This window comes from Coregonus clupeaformis, chromosome 34, assembly GCF_020615455.1.
Source record: "Coregonus clupeaformis isolate EN_2021a chromosome 34, ASM2061545v1, whole genome shotgun sequence".
Taxonomy (NCBI): domain Eukaryota; kingdom Metazoa; phylum Chordata; class Actinopteri; order Salmoniformes; family Salmonidae; genus Coregonus; species Coregonus clupeaformis.
This window is the reverse complement of record NC_059225.1, coordinates 16,093,843-16,119,076: the sequence shown is the minus strand read 5'-3', so window position 1 is coordinate 16,119,076 and position 25,234 is coordinate 16,093,843. Positions and strand designations below refer to the sequence as shown.

General features: G+C 47.2%; 1 protein-coding gene across 9 annotated transcripts in view; it reads right to left on the bottom strand.

Annotated features, from left to right (window-relative positions):
* LOC121549477 (histone-lysine N-methyltransferase 2C) overlaps positions 1–25,234 on the bottom strand; it is a 206,558-nt gene that overhangs the window by 68,314 nt on the left and 113,010 nt on the right. For 8 of the 9 annotated variants that reach the window (XM_045210464.1, XM_045210462.1, XM_045210465.1 and 5 more), the window contains exons 12-15: positions 10,170–10,868; positions 8,989–9,980; positions 2,891–3,016; positions 504–623 (exon numbers count right to left, since the gene is read on the bottom strand). In XM_045210464.1, coding sequence (XP_045066399.1) covers positions 504–623; positions 2,891–3,016; positions 8,989–9,980; positions 10,170–10,868 — 1,937 coding nt within the window. The remainder of the gene's footprint in view (positions 1–503; positions 624–2,890; positions 3,017–8,988; positions 9,981–10,169; positions 10,869–25,234) is intronic. The other variant, XM_045210469.1, reaches the window with a different exon arrangement.

Below are 25,234 nucleotides of genomic sequence, written 5' to 3'. Positions count from 1 at the left end.
TGCCTACCTACCTACCATATAGGATTCCAATAACACTCAACCAGGTAGAGACATGTTTGCTTGGAGGGAGAGGGTGTAAGGGTGTAAGGTTGTGTGTGTGTGTGTGTGTGTGTGTGTGCGCTCTCACCTAAAATCTAATTATCTAGCTCGTACACTCAATACAGCATTGACCCACAATGTACAGTATATAAATCCACGTTGGACAGTATATAAATCCATGTTGGACACATTTTCCCAATCAACCACCCACAGTTTTTAGTGAGAGGCAAAAACATGTCAGTGCCCTGCCCACTGCTCTGTATAAAATAGCATTTCTACCCCTCATGCCAAAAGCTTTCCCAAGCTTGATTGCACTGCTCTTGCTATTATGACAGCGCTCTCTGGGCTAAGCTAAGCACATTTGGCCACTGTTTTATTCATGTATGCAGAAGAGGGGAGAGAAGGAGGGGTTTAGGGAGGCAGTAGATGGGGGGGGGCAGGGTGGGGGGGGCAAGGACTCGTACCCCAGGGGTCACGGCAAAGCTGGTGTAGGCCTTGAGTCCCCGGGAGCGTCCGCGGCCCCCACGCCCAGACAGGTTGGCCCCCCGGGGCCTCCGCCTTCCAGGGAAGCCTGAACCACGACCCTGTGTGGGAAAAAGAGGGAGAGATGGAGGAGAGAGCGTGTGGAGAGAGCAAGACAGGGGGGAGAGGGGGAGGAGAGAGACAGACAGACAGAGAGAGAGAGAGAGAGAGAGAGAGAGAGAGAGAGAAGGGGAGAGAGACAGAGAGGAGGGAAACAGTTAGATGAGGGAAAGAGGAAGGAGAGAGAGGGAAGTGGAGGGAAAGACATAACATGTCATCAGCCAACCACGCGTCTTCTCACTGACGAAGAATAAACACATTTCACAAAACACACTCCTGCATCTACTGCAGTCTAAAGTAAACCCTAAAGGAATTCCCCACCGATACACACAATATTAACATCCCAGATGCATTTACTGTCAAGCAAATTCAAAATGGGAACATTAGCATACAGAGAATTAAACTGCAAGATTCTGACAATTACATTTTTCTACATACCCAGAGTCAGATGAACTCGTGGATAAAAAATGTATGTCTCTGAGTGCAGTATGAAGGAAGTTCGAGGTAGTTTCGCAAGCCAATGCTCACTAGCATTAGTGCAATGACTGGAAGTCTACAGGTACAGTAGCGTATGCTACCTCAAACGTTCTTCATACTGCATGAAGAGACATAAAAATGGCCCACCTTTTAATGCTGAGCGATTAACCAACATATTATTTTTGTCCTTTTTTTGGGGTTATTAAACAACTAATTGACCAACGTCGGTTCAATTACTTGAATTCCATTTAGTTAAAACAAATAAAAAATATGAGCCCATCGCGCTGTTTCTCTAGAGATACATCAAATTATTCACGAGAAATATGAGAAATCATGTCAAGAACTATGTGGGACGCTGGGTGGACGGGAGTTGTAGTTTTCATTAAGCAAATATTACATTTACATTTTAGTCATTTAGCAGACGCTCTTATCCAGAGCGACTTACAGTTAGTGAGTGCATACATCTTTCATACTGGCCCCCCGTGGGAATCGAACCCACAACCCTGGCGTTGCAAACGCCATGCTCTACCAACTGAGCTACACGGGGCAGAAACGTGGTTTTTACCTATAATGACCATAATCCATTGCGGCAGTTTTTGCTGGCTCAGAGACGGATCAGCGAGGAAGAGGCGAAGCGAGAGATTTCACTCTTGCCAAAATCGGTCCAAAATAATCCCAATGTGTTTCTATGGGCTTATTTTGGACCTAAGATTTTGCGCCTGCCTTCCCGCCTTTGGGACAACGACTCCCATTGTTAGGGCGGAGACACGAACATCTCATCATTATATACACCTGGCTGGCTGACTGCTACTACCTGAGTAGAGATGAGATACACACAACTTAAATATTTTATTTCATATTTTTCTATTGATGTCTACCTAATGTGGACCTGACAATTGAATGGTCACTATTTTTGGCTTTGGAATATCCATTAAAAAGCTCTAAATCATTGTAACGTCTTTATTTCATAATAAAAACATTTTATTGAAACCGATTTTTTTTTTGATTTTTTTTAAATAATCGAACCAAAACGACCTCAAAAAGCACTAATCTCTCAGCACTACTGCCTGCTAAATAATGTTTGTGTTGCTTTATAATATATGGATGACAAAAGCCTGAGGGAGAGCGAGAGATAATTTTTTTTAGGTCATGTCCCTTTTCCATCTCCCCATGGACACTAAAGTCACTCTTAATTATGGTTCCCCCACCCTTTCGAGTCAGTCCTTCAAATCAGGAAGTCTGTGGCAAGTTTTATATAAACTTATAAAGAGAGGCCTTTGCCAAAGCCAGCCAGTTAATGGAGTGTTGACACAGGAACAACTGATAGTCCTTCCCACAGGAGTCCACCTTCATAACACCTATCAGTTACTGACTGACTGAGGAGGCTTGTTGCGGAGCGTTAGCGTCAAAGTGGATTCCTGTCACAATGTCAGGACTAAAGGGTTGCGGTGGGGGTGACAGACAGGGGGATGAGGGGTAGCCTGGAAACCCAGGCTGGATTGAGCTCTGCTTCACGTTTGTGTCACGCCACAATCAGTCAGGTATTCCTGTCATTCTGGCAATGGTAACAACACTAAATGCTAACAAAGCTAATTTATAGAATAATAAACGCCATTCATAAAAATTTGCTAAAACTATGTTTTCCCTTCCGTACATCTCTGCAGGTGGCAAAGTGTGTGTGCCGTGTCACATCCTAACCTGTCCTCACCTGGCCAGGCTAAACCACTGAGTGAAAGGCAGGTGGAGGGGGAAGGGGGGGGTTGGACATGGACATCATAAGCACTCCATTTACCACTCTCATGCTCCAGACGGGCGCCTCTTGCAGCTGCTTGGTTTGTAGGCCGTCCCACCCCCCCTCCAAGGGGTCCTGCTGGGACCAAGAGGGGGGGCTCGCTGCCCTATGGTTACTCCATGCTCCCTGATGGGGGAGGAGGGGTGGGGTGGGGTTCGAGAGGAAGAGGGGTTGGGAGTGGGGAGGAGGGAGGAGGGGTGGGGGGTAGAGAGGAAGAGTGGTTGGGAGTGGGGAGGAGGGAGGAGGAGTGGGGGTGGGGGGTAGAGAGGAAGAGTGGTTGGGAGTGGGGGAGGAGAGAGGGTGAGTGGAGAAGAGGGATGGGGTAGAGGGGAGGAGGGAGGAGGGGTGGGGGGTAGAGAGGAAGAGGGGTTGGGAGAGGGGGAGGGGTAGAGGAAGAGGTGTTGGGAGTGGGGAGGAGGGGTGGGGGGTAGAGGAAGAGGTGTTGGGAGTGGGGAGGAGGGGGTGGGGGTAGAGGGGAAGAGGGGTTGGGGTAGAGGGGAGGAGAGGGGATGGGTAGGGGGTAGAGGGGAGGAGGGAGGAAGAGAGGAAGAGGGGTTGGGGGTAGAGGGGACGGAGGAGGGGTTGGGGTAGAGGGGAGGAGGGGGGAGGGGTAGGGGGTAGAGGGGAGGAGGGAGGAAGAGAGGAAGAGGGGTTGGGGGTAGAGGGGACGGAGGAGGGGTTGGGGTAGAGGGGAGGGAGGAGGGGTGGGGGGTAGCGAGGAAGAGAAGTTGGGAGTGGAGAGGAGGGGTGGGGGGGTAGCGAGGAAGAGAAGTTGGGAGTGGAGAGGAGGGAGGAGGGGTGGGGGGTAGCGAGGAAGAGAAGTTGGGAGTGGAGAGGAGGTAGGAGGGGTAGAGGGGAGGGAGGAGGGGTGGGGGTAGAGGGGAGGGAGGAGGGGTGGGGGGGTAGCGAGGAAGAGAAGTTGGGAGTGGAGAGGAGGGGTGGGGGGGGTAGCGAGGAAGAGAAGTTGGGAGTGGAGAGGAGGGAGGAGGGGTGGGGGGTAGCGAGGAAGAGAAGTTGGGAGTGGAGAGGAGGGGTGGGGGTAGAGGGGAGGGAGGAGGGGTGGGGGGGTAGAGGGGAGGGAGGAGGGGTGGGGGGGTAGCGAGGAAGAGAAGTTGGGAGTGGAGAGGAGGGGTGGGGGGGTAGCGAGGAAGAGAAGTTGGGAGTGGAGAGGAGGGAGGAGGGGTGGGGGGTAGCGAGGAAGAGAAGTTGGGAGTGGAGAGGAGGGAGGAGGGGTAGAGGGGAGGGAGGCGGGGAGGGGGGTAGAGGGGAGGGAGGAGGGGTGGGGGGTAGCGAGGAAGAGAAGTTGGGAGTGGAGAGGAGGGGTGGGGGGTAGCGAGGAAGAGAAGTTGGGAGTGGAGAGGAGGGAGGAGGGGGGGGGGGTAGCGAGGAAGAGAAGTTGGGAGTGGAGAGGAGGGAGGAGGGGTAGAGGGGAGGGAGGAGGGGTGGGGGTAGAGGGGAGGGAGGAGGGGTGGGGGGTAGCGAGGAAGAGAAGTTGGGAGTGGAGAGGAGGGAGGAGGGGTGGGGGGTAGCGAGGAAGAGAAGTTGGGAGTGGAGAGGAGGGGTGGGGGGGTAGAGGGAGGGAGGAGGGGTGGGGGTAGAGGGGAGGGAGGAGGGGTGGGGGGTAGCGAGGAAGAGAAGTTGGGAGTGGAGAGGAGGGGTGGGGGGTAGCGAGGAAGAGAAGTTGGGAGTGGAGAGGAGGGAGGAGGGGTGGGGGTAGCGAGGAAGAGAAGTTGGGAGTGGAGAGGAGGGAGGAGGGGTAGAGGGGAGGGAGGAGGGGTGGGGGGTAGAGGGGAGGGAGGAGGGGTGGGGGGTAGCGAGGAAGAGAAGTTGGGAGTGGAGAGGAGGGAGGAGGGGTGGGGGTAGCGAGGAAGAGAAGTTGGGAGTGGAGAGGAGGGAGGAGGGGTGGGGGGTAGCGAGGAAGAGAAGTTGGGAGTGGAGAGGAGGGCAAAATGCAGTAAATGCAACAGCCAAATGCAAATGTCAAACAAAGCAAACCAAGCAACAACAAAATAAAATGGGAACACATGACACAGACAGGCATTTTTTATAAAACAGCCAAGAAACCAGCGAGATATGAGACATTTGGGACAGATCCTATACATGAGAGGTAAGTTGAATTCACCTCAATTTGGAGATGCAGCACGATTCAAATTGGAAATATATTCTAATCAAAAGTAAAAGGGAGATTGTGGACAACGATAAGATTCAATATTGATGTCTGCAAGAAACGGGTCTAGTTCAATAGTCTGACAGAAGACAAGACATTGTGTGTTTGCACATCCACGGTCTCTAAAAACGCCACGCCTAGTCAAGCACTCTGCAACAGTCAATCCACAACTGCACACTATCCAGTGTCAGGGCTGCCAGTTGCCATGGCAGCTGCGTCGCTTGTTGGCGTGTTTACAAAACAAGTTATGATTATGTCAGCATGACAGCGCGCCGTCACTGCTGTCGAGATAAACACAGTGACAGTCGTTAGGGAATTTCATATTAAATCGTCACAGGGAGATCTTTAGTTTGTTTAATGAGCTAATCGGCGAGATGCTATATAATTAGGCTCAATAACACAATCACTGAGAGGCCTTTTTCCTTTTTTGTTTTGCAAAGCTAAATCATTTCGGGCCGATTAATAATATATCAGAGCCGTGGGTTTGATTTTTCGCTCTCCACTCGTTTCCTGTGTTTTTATCCATCTCATGTTTACATTTGTCCCAAACCCTGTGTCAAGCACTTTTTATTGAAACAAATAGCATTCCCTTAAGCATGAGACAACTTTAAAAAGTGTCAGTGTGCAAAAGATAGGTTTTGAGAGAGAGAGAGATTAAAGTAGATTATGTACACTGTGTGTGGAGAATGAGGATGCAAGGGAATGGTGATGTATGAGTTCAATACATTCATAGACATTGAAAAGAACATGATCATGCCATCTTCAAGCACATGCTTGTGAATACAGTATGCTCAGAAACAAATGGAGCTCAATAGTTAGGCTGAACCCAACACAGGCCAATGTCAGAGAGATTGAAAGGGGGATTGAATTGGGAGAGATTGTCTGCTCCATGTGACAGTACAGAGACTTTCTTTGCTGCTTGCATCATAAACGTGTGACATGACCACAAATATTGTCATACTGCCCGACTTTCTAAGCAACCCCATCCCATTCTACACATGATCCATTAAAAAGGTAGACTAAGCAATAAGACATCATTTGAGAAGACTTCCTGCTCACAGCCATCAACAATAATAACATGCAACCATTGGCTCTTAATGTCGCCACGCCTCTAGGGAGGGCACAACTTAAGAAGAACCTATAGTGCCAGTCCTAGCAGACTTGAATTTGGTTGTCTTATTCTTTAGGAATGTAGTGGAGTAAAAGTCTAAAATATAAATAGTAGAGTACAGATACCCACAGAAACGACTTAAGTAGTACTTTAAAGTATTTTACTTAAGTACTTTACGCCACTGATATTGGACCACTAAATCACCATGCAGGTCATATTGGACCACTAGACAGTAAGTCAGAACAGTCTCCGGAGCGATTGACTCAGAATACTGGAGCACGGAGGAAGTTTAAGTATTTAATATCGTGCGGAGGAAGAAGATGAAGCATATCCGTGCTCTGGCACATCTTCCTAATCTAGCAGCAATATTAACAATCGGTGTAGTGGTAAGCCTCTCTATCCTCTTACAACAGCCAAGTACCCCCCAACTGCCATATTTCACATAAACACAACGGAAATCAAAGTATGTAAGCCCATGAATTGAAAAGGGCAAGATGCTTCAATAAAGGAGGAGGACACTGTGCCACATTTTGTTTTCACGTTTCGCTCCGTAGGCTTTCTTACTCAGATGGTTTTGCTGATAACCCGTCAGTATAATATTACACAGCCACGCTGTTCGCTCTTTTCCATTTCCACAAAACTGTACGGCATATCACATTTTACGTTGTACATAAAAATATACAGTAAACTGAAATCCAGCTTAAAACCTTCCCACAAATGTCCCCCTGCCTGTCTCAAAGCAAGTCCATGGGGCGGGGGGGGGGGGGTTGGCCTGGTTCAAGGAAACGAAGCACCGTGGCCTCATTTACACAACATAAACGTGCCAAGGAGCTAGAATAAAACCCCACACACAAAAACACACACCAGCACTCATGGGAGTGCACACTCCACACAGTGCACACTCCACACAGTGCACACTCCACACAGTGCACACTCCACACAGTGCACACTCCACACAGTGCACACTCCACACAGTGCACACTCCACACAGTGCACACTCCACACAGGGAAGCACGTATGCAAACACACACACACACACGAGCAGTAGAGCTCATGCCGGCAGGCAAGTAGACACACCACACACACAGGAAATCCCAGCTGATTCTAGCGATGGAAGCCCACCCTGTAAATGATCCTATACTGGAAAGAGCAATACTCCTGAGATAACAGGAAGTAGGGGAAAAACTATAGACGAAAAAAAAGGATGGACTAAAACTTCAGCTCAGCAACTTCTGTATTGACTCTAGTGATGTGTTACACACACAGGAATCCACTTGAAATCTGACAATCAAATAGAAGTATTGCACATGTTCGCCCGAAGTCGAAGCAAGGTGGCTTCTTTTATATGTGAGTTCTTACAGATATATCCTTACAACAACAACAAAAAATGTTATATATATATATATGATATCCAAAACAAATTGAAGTAAAAAAACAACAAACATTGACCTCTATACTTGAATGAAAAGGGTAGGTCATCATTCAAGGCTTTCCAGTTCTGAGTCTATTGCTGCCTATTGAGCTTAGAAATACAGAGGAGCCAAGTTGAATTTCCCCTTCTGACAGCTTTGGCTGTCCTCCCTCTCCCCTCAGCTTGGTGGAAATGGGTTTGTGCCGTGCTCCGCGCATCAATGAGTTCCCTATCCAAATTAAAACACCCACAAAAAAAGACTCTGTTATGTGTTGCCCCCCCTCCTCCTCCCCAGCATCAAACCCTTGGCACAGACCTGAGAGCTAGAGATAGAGATAAATAGAGAGAGAAATAGAGAGAGAGAGAGAGAGAGAGAGAGGTGGAGGGAGAAAGAACAAGGGATACAGACGGCAAGAGCGAGAGAAGAGGGGGGAAAGAGACAAAGAAAGGGAGCCGAAAAGAGAGAGAGCAAGAAAGACAGAGATAGCTAGTGAAAGAGTGAGAATGCAAGAAAGCAGCCACAGCCTCTCAACATTAATTAATGCACACTCCACACTGGCACTAATCAATGTGACCGAGCAACACAAGCGGGATCGAGGAAGAAGGGAATATAATTATAGAGAGAGGGGATATGAGTTGTGGATCAGACGGAGGATCACAACTCCCAGACTCTCTGCACAACTATCAAACATGACCTCCTGTGAAGGTAGAAGGCTTCTGGAAGACTAGGAGCCTTCAAAGGCAACTGAAGGCCTTTGGATAGAGCTACAAACTTGGTTGAAAAGCTACAGACCGTCCTGAAGCGCTACTAGAAACCTGGTCCAAGACCTACATACCTTCCTGAAGAGCTACAGACCTGCTAGAGACCTGCTAGAAGAGCTACAGACCTGCTAGAGACCTGCTAGAAGAGCTACAGACCTGCTAGAGACCTGCTAGAAGAGCTACAGACCTGCTAGAGACCTGCTAGAAGAGCTACAGGCCTGCTGGAAGAGCTACAGGCCTGCTGGAAGAGCTACAGGCCTGCTGGAAGAGCTACAGGCCTGCTGGAAGAGCTACAGGCTTGCTGGAAGAGCTACAGGCCTGCTAGAAGAACTACAGATTTGGTAGAATGGCTACAGACTGGAATAGACTACAGATATTTGTGAAAAGCTACATACTTGGTAGAAGAACTAAAGAGCTGGTAGATGAGCTACAGACATTTTTGAAGAGTTATAGGTCTGGCAGACGAGCTAGACCTTGCTGAATTGTTATAGGTCTGGCAGAAGAGATACAGACCTTTCTGAAACGATATAGGCCTGGAAGATCGCTACAGACCTTCTTCAAGAGCTTTAACCCTTCCAGTACAGTTTTGGGGAAGAAACCTTTCTTTAAGAACCCAAAGACAGTAACAAACAGATTAACAGCCTTACCTGCTTCACCCTTGGCCTCCCTGGGGAGAACTTCCTCTTGGAGATGGCAGGCTTCCCCATGCCAATCTTGGGGGTGAGGGGAATAAAGGTTGTGGTGGTGGGAGGCACACTAGCACTGTATCCAGAATGAGGTTGGACCTGAGGCGAAGCCTGGGCCTGGATTTGGACCTGAACCCGGTGTGGGCTGGCCTTCCTGGGGGAGGCCTCTGTAGAGAAGGGGGACGGGGCCAGCATAAACGAGAGCTCGGGAGACATTCCAGGGGAGGCCTTCGGGCCTTTGTCCTCTCCCCTCGGCGAGCCGAAGTCCGAGAAGCTGCAGTCGCTGGCAGGCGTAGTATCCATTTCTACCGTGGTATCCATGTCTACCGTGCTCTCCAGTTCAGGAAGTTCAGCCACGGGACTAAGCACCTTTTCTCTGATTGTATCCTCTTCAACTGGCAATACATCTGAAGGCAACACCTCCCCCTCATCTAAAACAATTGGAGGCAAATCCTTCCCCTCGTTCACTAACTCCTTCTGCAACTTCTCCTCAACCTCCTTTTCCGCAACTGCCCTCTGCTCCTCCTGCATGGGTTCCAGAACATTCTCCTCAACAGTGGTCTCCATTGCAGCCTGTTCCAATTCCGAAGGCGGCATTTCCACAGGTGCTACTTCCATAGGCTCCTCCTCCTCTACAGGAGCCTCCTCCGTAGTCTCCTCCAAAGGCTCATGGGATATGTCTTTGGTGGGCGTGGCTAAAGTGGTTTTGGAGTCCTCCGATTTGGTCTCCTCCTTCTCCTCTACATTGTGCGGCAACGCCGCCTCAGGCGCCGCCACTTTTGCTGTTTCTGGCAAGTCTGATATTTCCAGTTCCTGTTGGTCGTCGGCCCTGGGTGCGGCGGGACTCTGGGAGGCGAGCGGTGACACGCCCACTAGAGTTCCAGACCTCTGGGGAGACTCCGGGCCCTCCGTCAGGGTAACGGTCACCTGGATCTCCTGTGCCGGTTCAGCACCTGGAACGGAGAAAGCCAATTAAATTAGAGCTCCAGCTTGTTTTTTATCATGAATCAAATAGCATGCTTTATTGAAATCGATGTTGTGGTGTTTCTTCTTCAAAAGTGACACCTACAACAAGAGGGTGGAGACGATCTAATCTAAGTGGTTGTGGGAAAAAGTATACAGCATGGTTTTCTATACTGCACCTGAGGGAGATTCTTTGGGCTCCTGTTCCTTTAGAGGGCTAGAACACACCCCCTCCTCCCGCCGAGGGCTAGGGCACGCCCCCTCCTCCCGCCGAGGGCTAGGGCACGCCCCCTCCTCCCGCCGAGGGCTAGGGCACGCCCCCTCCTCCCGCCGAGGGCTAGGGCACGCCCCCTCCTCCCGCCGAGGGCTAGGGCACGCCCCCTCCTCCCGCCGAGGGCTAGGGCACGCCCCCTCCTCCCGCCGAGGGCTAGGGCACGCCCCCTCCTCCCGCCGAGGGCTAGGGCACGCCTCCTCCTCCTCCCGCCGAGGGCTAGGGCACGCCTCTTCCTCCTTTAGAGGGCTAGGGCACACCCCTTCCTCCTTTAGAGGGCTAGGGCACGCCCCTTCCTCCTTTAGAGGGCTAGGACACGCCCCTTCCTCCTTTAGAGGGCTAGGACACGCCCCTTCCTCATTTAGAGGGCTAGGACACGCCCCTTCTTCATTTAGAGGGCTAGGACACGCCCCTTCTTCCTTTAGCGGGCTAGGACACGCCTCTTCCTCCATCCAAGCACTATGACATGTCTCTTCATTCAGCTGAGTGTTAGGGCACGCCCCTTCCTCCATCTGAGCGCTACAACATGCCTCTTGCTCCAGCTGAGGGCTAGGGCACACCTCTTCCAAAAGCGGCACTTCCTCCTCCACCACAGCCATAAAGACATCTGGAAGACAGGAAATAAAAACACAAAGTCATGACTTGATTGACAGCTGTTTCTCACAAAAAAACAACTAGGCTTCCAACCAAAAAATAATAATAATAATTGGCCATGTTGCAGGAGAGTAATCAAGAGGATTTGGATAAATGCGAGCTCAGTTTGGTCCCGTGGAAAATCTGGCCATGAGACAAATGTATAGATGAGAATGCTATTCATTTCCAAAAGTGTTTGGCCACCGTCAAAGGGATTTCTCATTAGAAAAAGTTCCCCGTTTTGAATGTAGAACAATGGGGAACTGAGGCCCCACTCAACTCCTGTGGTTTTCTAGTGAGTCACACACTGACACCATCCAAGCAGAACAATTCACAGCCCTTCCAATTAGGCTCTAATCTCGAGTTAATTAGGGAACATCTTCCTCCCAGGTATTCACTTCAACTCCCCGCCCCATCCCAAAGCCAAAACCCCAGCTCCTTTAATAACTCAATACCTAGTGTTCTCTCTATAAACAGAGTCTACGACTTGACAATTCCATGCCCTGAGGTCTTTCTATAGTGGATGGAGTGTATGCGAATACTAGAACGTAAGCCGATATCACAACTATTGAGTGATTCCTCATGAAACCAGATGGTACAATGATTCTCTACACTATACTTGCTTGTTTCGTCACCGACTGAAATTAGGTGAACTATTCGAATTTTAGCAACCAGGAAATAGTGGAGCGATTTCTGCAGAGTGCATCTTTAAGACTCCATAATGTTTTACCTGTAAGTGCTACAAAGCAAACATTGGTGTCATATTAAGCTTTACCGCTTGCTCTGTAATATGAGACGTATTTGATTTCAATGAAAAAAATTTTACATTACATATGAATAATGAAAAATATAAACATGAATATTGGAGATTTTTTAAAAATAATAATTTGCCTTATTTTTCAATATATTGTTGAACATAATATACTCTACAGGTTCCAGAGTGGGATCTCTGGTAGTTTTAATGTCATGTCCCATTTTATACAGAGCAATTGGCATAGTAGGCAATGAAACCAATCACAGCCCTCCTTTTACTTGTATCATTGCACATCCTGCAAATCACCAGCAGAGGGTGACCATTTTGAATCCATTTTCACATTCACACTGTTGGTAATGCTTACAAATTGGATCATAACTCTAAAAGTAGCAGAGATCCCACTCTGGATCTTTGAAATGCCTGTAGAGTATATCATGCTCAACAATATATAGAAAAGGTAGCAAATCAAAAATGATACATTTTCAAGATTCATGTTTATATTTTTCAATATTCATAAATGAATGTAATATTTTTTTTACTGAAATCAAAATACAAAACAGCATTTAAGCAACATGAAATAGTATTCAAATCTGTTCATATACACCCCCAGGAAGAATATGACGCCTTTTTAATCAATTTTCTGACAAGCGAGCAAATAACTTGAAAAATACCATGTCTTTCATAGAATGTTTGGGAATGTTTGAGAACAAGTTCTCATTTACAACTGCAACCTGGCCAAGATAAAGCAAAGCAGTGCGATAAAAACAACACAGAGTTACATATGGGGTAAACAAAACAAAGTCAAAAATACAACAAAAAATATAGGTAAGGTAAGGCAATAAACACTGGAATGATAGATTATGTGCAAATAGAGATACTGGGGTGCAAATTAGCAAAATAAATAACAATATGGGGATGAGGTAGTTGGGTGGGCTAATTTCAGAATGGCTGTGTACAGGTGCAGTGATCGGTAAGTTGCTCTGACAACTGATGCTTAAAGTTAGTGAGGGAGATAAGAGTCTCCAGCTTCAGAGATTCTTGCAGTTCGTTCCAGTCATTGGCAGCAGAGAACTGGAAGGAATGGCGGCCAAAGGAGGTGTTGGCTTTGGGGATGACCAGTGAGATATACCTGCTGGAGCGCAGACTACGGGTGGGTGTTGCTATGGTGACCAGTGAGCTAAGATAAGGCGGGGATTTGCCTAGCAGTGATTTATAGATGACCTGGAGCCAGTGGGGTTGGCGACGATTATATGTAGTGAGGGCCAGCCAACAAGAGCGTACAGGTCACAATGGTGGGTAGTATATGGGGCTTTGGTGACAAAACGGATGGCACTGTGATAGACTACATCCAATTTGCTGAGTAGAGTGTTGGAGGCTATTTTGTAAATAACATCACCGAAGTCAAGGATCGGTAGGATAGTCAGTTTTACGAGGGCATGTTTGGCAGCATGAGTGAAGGAGGCTTTGTTGCGAAATAGGAAGCCGATTCTAGATCTAACTTTTGATTGGAGATGCTTAATGTGAGTCTGGAAGGAGAGTTTACAGTCTAACCAGACACCTAGGTATTTGTAGTTGTCCACATACTCTAGGTCAGACCCGCCAAGAGTAGTGATTCTAGTCGGGTGGGCGGGTGCAAGCAGCGTTCGGTTGAAGAGCATGCATTTAGTTTTACTAGTGTTTAAGAGCAGTTGGAGGCTACGGAAGGAGTGTTGTATGGCGTTGAAGCTTGTTTGGAGGTTTGTTAACACAGTGTCCAATGAAGGGCCAGATGTATATAAAATGGTGTCATCCGCATAGAGGTGGATCCGAGCGTCACCAGCAGCAAGAGCGACATCATTGATATACACAGAGAATAGAGTCGGCCCGAGAATTGAACCCTGTGGCACCCCCATAGAGACTGCCAGAGGTCCAGAATACAGGCCCTCCGATTTGACACTGCTGTAAATAAAACCTCAAAAACGTGTCAGTCTTGTCCAGGCCCGTCTCTACACAGACACAGGTGCGCCATAGCCAATCAGAGCTACAGTAAGCCTATACGCAAATAAGCCTATATGCAAATAAGCCATTTGCCACACGGGCCTGCCATCATTCACTTGAACTGGACATTGGTTTACAGGCAGTAGCAACAGCGCGACTTTAGTTCATTAGAAAGCATTCGCCAAAAGCCATAACATACACATGAATGGATTTCTGCAAATATGTAAATACCACAGGAGTCTTCTTACATTTCGGGAACTTTACAGTCAAATTGATCAAACAACCATGAACAGGTAGGCGCTCTCCCTCAGTTGCCTATGCACATCAACAACAACAAGATCAACAACTGTTAGCCAGCGCGAGATGAGCAAAAATCTAATCAGGCAACCATAGATAAATCCTCTCAAACATTTTCAGCTTGTTGTTGGCTCAAAATTGCGCTGATAAACGATGAAGAATAGTAGTCTGCTCATCTTTCTGCAGCTTGCATGTCAATGCATGCTTGTCCCAACCCACGTTTTGACATCTGAATGGGAACTTGACAGCCTACCCGCCCATTTGATCGATGCCAAATACATTTGATTGACAAATTCAGCATAGCTAGCTAGCTTTAGAAAAGTGATTGACATTTCTTGCTAGCTAACCAAATGACACCTGCATCTCTTGCAACCGAAAAACGATATGGGGGAGAAAAAGTTGGCCACTCACCCACTCGTCCAATGACGTCCTACCAGCAGCTAGCTAGCTAGTTAACGTTTGGCTCCATGTTTTTAGCTTGCTAAATAAATAAATACCTACAGTTGAAGTCAGAAGTTTACATACACCTTAGCCAAATAAATTTAAACTCAGTTTTTCATAATTCCTGACATTTAATCCTAGTAAGAATTCCCTGTCTTAGGTCAGTTAGGATCACCACTTTATTTTAAGAATGTGAAATGTCAGAATAACAGTAGAGAGAATGATTTATTTCAGCTTTTATTTCTTTCATCACATTCCTGGTGGGTCAGAAGTTTACAAACACTGAATTAGTATTTGGTAGCATTGCCTTTAAATTGTTTAACTTGGGTCAATAAGTTGGGTGAATTTTGGCCCATTGCTCCTGACAGAGCTGGTGTAACTGAATCAGGTTTGTAGGCCTCCTTGCTCGCAAATGCTTTTTCAGTTCTGCCCACACATTCTTTATAGAATTGAGGTCAGGGCTTTGTGATGGCCACTCCAATACCTTGACTTTGTTGTCCTTAAGCCATTTTGCCACAACTTTGGAAGTATGCTTGGGGTCATTGTCCATTTGGAAGACCCATTTGCGACCCAGCTTTAACTTTCTGACTGATGTCTTGAGATGTTGCTTCAATATATCCACATAATTTTCCTTCCTCATGATGCCATCTATTTTGTGAAGTGCACCAGTCCCTCCTGCAGCAAAGCACCCCCACCGCATGATGCTGCCACCCCCGTGCTTCACGGTTGGGATGGTGTTCTTCGGCTTGCAAGTTACCCCCTTTTTCCTCCAAACATAATAGTTCAATTTTTGTTTCATCAGACCAGAGGACATTTCTCCAAAAAGTACGATCTTTGTCCCCATGTGCAGTTGCAAACCGTAGTCTGGCTTTTTTATGGCGGTTTTGGAGCAGTGGCTTCTTCCTTACTGAGCGGCCTTTCAGGTTATGTCGATATAGGATTCGTTTTACTGTGGATATAGATACTTTTGTACCGGTTTCCTCCAGCATATTCACAAGGTCCTTTGCTGTTGTTCTGGGAATGATTTGCACTTTTCGCACCAAAGTACGTTCATCTCTAGGAGACAGAATGCGTCTCCATCCTGAGCGGTATGACGGCTGTGTTGTCCCATGGTGTTTATACTTGCGTACTATTGTTTGTACAGATGAACGTGGTACCTTCAGGTGTTTGGAAATTGCTCCTAAGGATGAACCAGACTTGTGGAGGTCTACCATTTTTTTTATTTTCTGAGGTCTTGGCTGATTTATTTTGATTTTCCCATGATGTCAAGCAAAGAGGCACTGAGTTTGAAGGTAGGCCTTGAAATACATCCACAGGTACACCTCCAATTGACTCAAATGATGTCAATTAGCCTATCAGAAGCTTCTAAAGCCATGACATAATTTTCTGGAATTCTCCAAGCTGTTTAAAGGCACAGTCAACTTAGTGTATGTAAACTTCTGACCCACTGGAATTGTGATACAGTGAATTATAAGTGAAATAATCTGTCTGTAAACAATTTTTTGAAAAATTACTTGTGTCATGCACAAAGTAGATGTCCTAACCGACTTGCCAAAACTATAGTTTGTTAACAAGAAATTTGTGGAGTGGTTGAAAAACTACTTTTAATTATTCCAACCTAAGTGTATGTAAACTTCCGACTTCAACTGTACATTAATAGAGAAGCTAGTCTATTAGCCACGTTATGACTGACTTGTGATCATTTCCCTCGCTAGTTTGATTGTATTGACATTCCCAGCCTTAGCTTGTCCCGTTTTGTCCAATTTTGAGTCATTGAAACTGAAACAGTGCATCCCAAATGGCAGGAGGAAGCAAACAAGGTAACAGGCCAGTTGTGATTTAGATTTTTTATTTCTGATATTATGATTGTTTGTTTTATATGTGCAAAGTAGTTAAAACACTGTCAGTTCCACTTTAAAGGAGGCCTGGGAAAGCCAGAATTTCACAAATATTCCAAATTAAATTAATTATTTCTCAATTATGCTTTAAGATTCAACAATCCTTCCTCCAAAGGACCATTCTAAGGATGAATATTTTGTGAAAATCCAAAACATCATGGTATGTTTCTGCCCTGGTTTCGTGACGAATCAATTAATAGCAGTGATATCGGCTTACGTTGTAATATTCTCGTACACTCCTTCCACTATAGAAAGACCTCAGGACATGGTAATTGTTTTCCAATAAGAAAGGGATGTGTGAAATACAGGAATATTAATATGATAAGCTTCATTTCAAGACTCTTTAGTACTCACTGTATCTAGGCCTATATCTCAATGCAAAAAAAAGGCTATTGGGGTGAAGTGCCCATTTCAATTTCTTAAAATATTTCTAAACAACTACCATTCACATTACCCTGAGAGCTGGTCTGAAAAAGGCCCCCACCCTCAACTCTCACTTTTCTGCCTCTCGCTCCTTACATCCACGCTTCCCTCTTTTTCCCCCCTCCTCACATTGGAGGAGGGGCAGCACATGCAGTAAAACCCACACAGAAAGGCGTTACCATGACAACCCCTGTATAGAAGGCCCTGCTCTCATTAGAACGCCGAGGCAATGGTTTCAGGCAGAAAATAACAGTCCCAGCGAATCGGGTGAGAGATTAAGAGCGAGAGAGAGAGAGAGAGAGAGAGAGAGAGAGAGAGAGCGTGAGAGAAAAAAGGTGAGAGAAAAGTTTTAACAATCCCACTGTGTTTGGCCTGCAATGAAAGTCTTAGGCTTTGCATTGCATCCACCCTCCTCCTCCTCCCTCTCCCCCCCCCAAGAAGCAGCCAAGTTCTCTGCCTTAGCAAACTAAATAGAGTGAAATGGATGTGTGTGACAGACTACACCGGCGGGGGAGTCAGAGTGTGCAAAGTGGAATCTGTAACTGAGTTCTAAGGCCTGCGGACCAACCTGGAACTCTAGTATTCCCACATCTCACTGGGCGGTTTAGCTAGGCTCATCTTCACCAATAATGACTTGAAACTAAAATGGTTAATGTGTGACAAATTATCGACCAATCAGACAAGTGGGAACACAGTTTGGTGACCACCCTGGAGAAATCAAGGGACCCCCTTGATGACGTCAATGGTTGGGAATGCACTCAGAGTAGGATCAGGGGTCATTTAAGGACATAGTAAACACAGAGGGAAGACAAGTGGTCCTCTGTAGCTCAGCTGGTAGAGCACGGCGCTTGTAACGCCAAGGTAGTGGGTTCGATCCCCGGGACCACCCATACACAAAAATGTATGCACGCATGACTGTAAGTCGCTTTGGATAAAAGCGTCTGCTAAATGGCATATTATATTATATTATTACAAGCAGAGCCTCTTGATTAGGCTTACATGGGAATGTCAGATTCATCGTTAGCAAAGCATACCTGCTAAAGACTGACATGCCAATATGATGGATTTCTAGATCCTCTTAACTATCCATCCAATCAAAATACTGTTCTTTGGGGGGGAAAATAAATGTATGCATTCAGATGATAATATGCTTATTGACGGGAGTCTGTCTCATTGTAGAGGTAGGAGGAGATGTATCAGAAAAGGAGAGTGGGATGGGGAGAGAGAGAGAGGGGAGAGAGAGGGGAGGGCGATGGAGAGAGAGATGGAGAGGAGTGCCTGTTTTAATCCTTTCCAGTGGTAAATACACCAGCGTCTCTCCATCTCTGTCTCTTTCATGCTGCTGCCGTGGTGAATACATGCCCGCCGTTCACGCTCGGCTAGCACAGATGGGAGGGGGAGGGGGGGGTGACGAGGCCAGAGCGTCCCATTGGCTGAGCCCGGGGAGCTATTTTTAACTTGCGGCGGAACTGCCACTGTCTCCTGAGATGTTCCTCCCCTCTCATTCCTCCCCCCACACTTCTCTCCCCTCCCCTCCCCCAAGAGAGCCGTACTGCAGCAAGAACATCTCAACACCACCACAGAGCAGCCAGACAAGGCTGGATTCCCTTCACACTTCCATTCTCCACCCATACTCTGATTATGCTGTTGGGCTGTTAGTTTCTCATAGAGAATAAGTGAAGAACATGGGTTTGAGTCCCGCTCGGACCACCCATGGGAAAATGCATGCACGTATGACTTGGATAAGGCTCTGCTAAATGGCATATATCATTATTTTATATTATAGAATGAGAATCTATATATGAATATCTATAGACTACCAATACTAGATGTGTCACATTGCTGCCTCAATCATATGGTTGAGAGTGACACGTTGTGTTCTAAGTACAGTTCACAGTCAAGTTTCACCTTTGGTAAGACTTTTCCTTTTAATCCTCTCCCCCTCATACAAGACAGTACTTCTGCATTGTATTTCTGGTAGGTACAGACGAGTCAACCACTAGAATGACGTAGTAACTGTAATGTAACGGGAGCAGTCTGTACTTGCCTCAGTTGACAAGCAGGCTGTGGCCCAAATAGTGCACTACTTTTGACCATAGTCCCTATGGGCCCTGGTCAAAAGTATTGCACTACATGGGGAACAGGGTGCCATTTGGGAGGCAGCCTGCAACGAAAGGTCCTTGCTTGAATCAGATCCTTGACATTGAGGCAAGAGCTCCCATTGTCTGGAGGGTAAAAAAAAAACTGTTGCTGAAGTTCCAATCACACACAGTGCCACACACAACACCATAGCCTCAGCTGCCCTGGCTAGATAAAGACTAGGGCTGTGACGATACCAGTATCGCAATATTTTTTCCATGGCAAAAACGAAAACATTATTTTGCCCTTTAAAAATGTGCTGTATGTAACATTTTGAGTGCTGGGAAAATAAATACATGTGACTGGATGACAACCTAATGATGTTTGTTGCCAACATTAGAGCTGTTTTCCTACAGAAGTTAAATCAGTTGTGTTTTTTTTCCTAGCCACGATGCTAACGAGTATCGCGATACTGGTTTGGTACCGGCCCTAATAGAGAGTGAGACAATACCGGAGAGAGGGAGAGAGAGAAAGTGATACAGGACCAGTAGAGAAATAATAGAGCCCAGGATAGAGAGACAGTGTGAAAAGAGGACTGACTGAGCGACACCTCCCCCCTCTCCCCCGCCTCGCTAGAACACGTCCTAGCCATCACGCTGTCCCAGGCTTTCAGCCTAGGGAATGAGCGAAAGGGGTCAAAAGAGAACATTAGCTCTACCACTGAATATAAATAGTCTGTGTGTAGGTGGCTAATACACACTATCGGTCAAAAGTTTTAGAACAACTACTAATTCAATGGTTTTTCTTTATTTTTACTATTTTCTACATTGTAGTATAATAATAATAATAATAATAATAATAATAATAATAATAATAATAACACATATGGAATCATGTAGAAACCAAAAAAGTGTTAAACAAATCAAAATATATTTTATATTTGAGATTCTTCAAATAGCCAACCTTTGCCTTGATGACAGCTTTGCACACTCTTGGCATTCTCTCAACCAGCTTCATGAGGTAGTCACCTCGAATGCATTTAAATTAACAGGTGTGCCTTAAGTAAATTTGTGGAATTTCTTTCCTCCTTAATGCGTTTCAGCCAATCAGTTGTGTTGTGACAAGGTAGCAGGGGTATACAGAAGATAGCCCTTTTTGGTAAAAGACCTAGTCCATATTATGGCAAGAACAGCGCAAATAAGCAAAGAGAAACAACAGTCCATCATTACTTTAAGACATGAAGGTCAGTCAATACGGAACATTTCAAGAACTTCGAAAGTTTATTAAGTGCAGTCGCAAAAACCATCAAGCGCTATGATGAAACTGGCTCTCATGAGGCGCGCCACAGGAATGGAAGACCCAGAGTTACCTCTGCTGCAGAGGATAAGTTCATTAGAGTTACCAGCCTCAGAAATTGCAGCCCAAATAAATGCACAGAGTTCAAGTAACAGACAAATCCCAACATCAACTGTTCAGAGGAGACTGTGTGAATCAGGCCTTCATGGTCAAATTGCTGCAAAGAAACCACTACTTAAGGACACCAATAAGAAGAAGAGACTTGCTTGGGCCAAGAATCATGAGCAATGGACATTAGACCGGTGGAAATGTGTCCTTTGGTCTGGAGTCCAAATTTGAGATTTATTTTTTTATTTTTTTGGTTTCCAACCGCCGTGTCTTTGTGAGACGCGGTGCGGTGTGGGTGAACGGATGATCTCCGCATGTGTCGTAAAGTATGGAGGAGGAGGTGTTATGGTGTGGGGGTGCTTTGCTGGTGACACTGTCTGATTTATTTAGAATTCAACGCACTTAACCAGCATGGCTACCACAGCATTCTGCAGCAATACGCCATTCCATCTGGTTTGGGCTTTGTATTTCAACAGGACAATGACCCAACACACCTCCAGGCTGTGTAAGGGCTATTTTACCAAGAAGGAGAGTGATGGAGTGCTGCATCAGATGACCTGGCCTCCACAATCACCCGACCTCAACCAAATTGAGATGGTTTTGGCTGAGTCGGACCGCAGAGTGAAGGAAAAGCAACCAACAAGTGCTCAGCATATGTGGGAACTCCATCAAGATCGTTGGAAAACCATTCCAGGTTAAGCTGGTTGAGCGAATACCAAGAGTGTGCAAAGCGGTCATCAAGGCAAAGGGTGACTATTTGAAGAATCTCAAATATAAAATATATTTTGATTTGTTGAACACATTTTTGGTTACTACATGATTCCATATGTGTTATTTCATAGTTTTGATGTCTAGTAAAAATTAAGAAAAACCTTTGAATGAGTAGGTGTTCTAAAACTTTTGACCAGTAGTGTAGGTCAGATTATCCCACAGTGGGCTGTGGCAGACAGTGGCACCACCAGGTAAGTGGTTAGCCAGTGGGGTCAAACACCAACCCTACCCCTACTTTCACTCCACAGGGGCCCGTCCTCATTGGCTAAGCACCCCCCAGTCCCCACCTCTGACACCCCAGATCGATACACAGTCATATGTCTCTCCTGACAGCATGGAAAAAGAGTATTCCCCCCAATGCAAAGCTGCTGCTGAGGTTAAACTAAGCTGCACTGAGTTTATCAGCCATGAATGTTTGAGGTTGTGTGGAGTTGGTGTATGTGCGAGCGCACGTGTGTGTGGGAGTGGACTTTTAGGCAATAGAATTAGATAAGGCACACAAAGCAAAGCTTAGGTAATGGTGTTATTGGTCATTGGGTCAGAATGAGTTATGCAGTTGTGCATTAGCAACTCTGTAGGGATGCATATACAGTGCATTCGGAAAGTATTCAGACCCCTAAACTTTTTCCACATTTTGTTACGTTACAGCCTTGTTCTATAATGGATTCAATTGTTTTTTCCCCTCAATCTACACACAATACACCATAATGACAAAGCAAAAACAGGTTTTTAGAACATTTGCAAATAAAAAATAAAATAAACTGAAATATTACATTTACATAAGAATTCAGACCCTTTACTCAGTACTTTGTTGAAGCACCTTTGGCAGCAATTACAGCCTCGAGACGTCTTGAGTATGACGCTACAAGCTTGGGACACCTGTATTTGGGGAGTTTCAGGTTCAGCTCTTTCAGGTTGGAGGTGGAGCGTCGCTACACAGCTATTTTCAGGTCTCTCCAGTGATGTTCCATCGGGTTCAAGCCGGGCTCTGGCTGGGCCACTCAAGGACATTCAGAGACTTGTCCCGAAACCACTCCTGCGTTGTCTTGGCTGTGTGATTAGGGTCGTTGTCCTGTTGGAAGGTGAACCTTGACCCCAGTCTGAGGTCTTGACCACTCAGGAGCAGGTTTTCATCAAGGATCTCTCTGTACTTTGCTCCGTTCATCTTTTCCTCAATCCTGACTAGTCTCCCAGTACCTGCCGCTGAAAATCATCCCCACAGCATGATGCTGCCACCACCATGCTTCACCGTAGGGATGGTGCCAGGTTTCCTCCAGACGTGACGCTTGGCATTCAGGCCAAAGAGTTCAATCTTGGTTTCATGAGGCCAGAGAATCTTGTTTCTCATGGTCTGAGAGTCCTTTAGGTGCCTTTTGGCAAACTCCAAGCGGGCTGTCATGTGCCTTTTACTGAGGAGTGCCTTCCGTCTTGCCACTCTACCATAAAGGCCTGATTGGTGGAGTGCTGCAGAGATGGTTGTCCTTCTGGAAGGTTCTCCCATCTCCACAGAGGAACTCTGGAGCTCTGTCAGCGTGACCATTGGGTTCTTGGTCACCTCCCTGACCAAGGCCCTTCTCCCCCGATTGCTCAGTTTGGCCGGGCGGCCAGCTCTAGGAAGAGTCTTGGTGGTTACAAACTTCTTCCATCTAAGAATGATGGAGGCCACTGTGTTCTTGGGAACCTTCAATGCTGCAGAAATGTTTTGGTACCCTTCCCCAGATCTGGGCCTCGACTCAATCCTGTCTCGGGGCTCTACGGACAATTCCTTCGACCTCATGGCTTTGTTTTGGCTCTGACATGCACTGTCAACCATGGGACCTTATATAGACAGGGGTGTGCCTTTCCAAATCATGTCCAATCAATTGAATTTACCACAGGTGGACTCCAATCAAGTTGTAGAAACATCTCAAGGATGATCAATGGAAACAGCACCTGAGCTCAATTTCAAGTCTCATAGCAAAGTGTCTGAATACTTATGTAAATAAGGTATCTGTTTTTTTTTATATATTTGCAAACGTTTATAAAAACCAGTTTTTGCTTTGTCATTATGGGGTATTGTGTGTAGATTGATGAGGGAAAAATGTAATTTAATCCATTTTAGAATAAAGCTGTAACGTAACAAAATGTGGAAAAGGGTCTGAATATTTTCCGAATGCACTGTACATGCAAGCATGTAAATGGTGTGTGTGTGTCAAAATGAAATGTATTACTGTATGCGTGTTAAAAACGACTGCATGAGTGAATGAGTATAGGCGTAGGAGTCTAGCGTAGTGTATACAGTTTGATGTGGTTGTGTGTCTGCACCCACCATGACATGTAACAGGAACAGGATGGAGAGAGGCAGGGGGCGGGGCAGGAGAGAGGCAGGGTGGTGGGGGGAGGAGAGGGGCAGGGGGTAGGGGGAGGAGAGGCGGGGGTGGGGAGGAGGTGCAGGGGTGGGGGAGGCGAGGGGCAGGGGGAGGAGATGGGCAGGGGTGGGGAGGAGAGATGCAGGGGGTGGGGGGAGGAGAGAGGCAGGGGCGGGGGAGGAGAGGAGAGGGGCAGAGGCGGGGGAGGAGAGGAGAGGGGCAGAGGGTGGGGGTGGGGGGAGGAGAGAGGCAGGGGGGTGGCGGAGGAGAGAGGCAGGGGTGGGGGGAGGAGAGGAGAGGGGCAGAGGCGGGGGAGGAGAGGAGAGGGGCAGAGGGTGGGGGTGGGGGAGGAGAGAGGCAGGGGGTGGCGGAGGAGAGAGGCAGGGGGTGGCGGAGGAGAGAGGCAGGGGGTGGGGGAGGAGAGAGGCAGGGGGTGGGGGAGGAGAGCGAGAGAGAGAGAGAGCGAGAGAGAGAGTGAGCGAGATGGAACAAAGAGAGAGAGAGGGGATGATGATTGCTTCCTCTCCCTGTGCTACTCTGCAGGCTGGCCTGTTTTGGCTCGGACCCAGAACTCTGCTGCTTCTGGCAGCCTGGTTCCACAAAGGAGAGGCCCATGGCTACAGTGAGTAACAAACACTTCCTATCCAGTGTCATCACTCAACTAATCCCATGCATATATGCGAGCGCACACACACACACACAACACTGATGCGTTTGAATATATGCATGCACATCCCAGTTGTACACACACACAGACACGCATAGACAGACACACAGACAGACACACACACAGACAGAGGCAAACAGATGCACAGACACAGACGCACACACAGACAGACGCACACACAGACAGACGCACAGACAGAGACACAGACAGAGACAGAGAGACACACAGACACAGACACAGACAGAGACAGACAGACACAGAGACAGACAGACACACAGAGACAGACAGACACAGAGACAGACAGACACAGAGACAGACAGACACAGAGACAGACAGACACAGAGACAGACACAGAGACAGACAGACACAGAGACAGACACAGAGACAGACACAGAGACAGACACAGAGACAGACACAGAGGCAGACACAGAGGCAGACACAGAGGCAGACACAGAGGCAGACACAGAGGCAGACAGGCACAGGCAGTGCAGAGTGGTGATGGGGTGGCTACAGGGAGGTGATGGGGTGGCTACAGGGAGGTGATGGGGTGGCTACAGGGAGGTGATGGGGTGGCTACAGGGAGGTGATGGGGTGGCTACAGGGAGGTGATGGGGTGGCTACAGGGAGGTGATGGGGTGGCTACAGAGAGGTGATGGGGTGGCTACAGAGAGGTGATGGGGTGGCTACAGGGAGGTGATGGGGTGGCTACAGGGAGGTGATGGGGTGGCTACAGGGAGGTGATGGGGTGGCTACAGGGAGGTGATGTGGTGGCTACAGGGAGGTGATGGGGTGGCTACAGGGAGGTGATGGGGTGGCTACAGGGAGGTGATGGGGTGGCTACAGGGAGGTGATGGGGTGGCTACAGAGAGGTGATGGGGTGGCTACAGAGAGGTGATGGGGTGGCTACAGGGAGGTGATGGGGTGGCTACAGGGAGAGAGAAGAGGAGGAAAGGAAGAGGAAATCACAACAACTCTGCACCATAATTCATCTGGGTGCCAAGCGGGCTGGGAACAGGGTCCATTTTCATTTGGCCAGGTTTTTTTCTCCATTCCAAAAATGAAAACCCGAAGCAGACCTAACTCTTTGCTGCTTTAAAAACCTGCTGTATGTAAAATATTGTGTGCTATAGCTTGGAAAATAAATACATGTGACTCTGGATGACAACATAATGATGTTTGTTTCCAACATTAGGGCCGTTTTCGTAAAGAAGTTATATCTGCTTCATGTTTTGTTGCCTTGCCACGATACTAATAAGTATCGCGATACTGGTATCGTCCCGG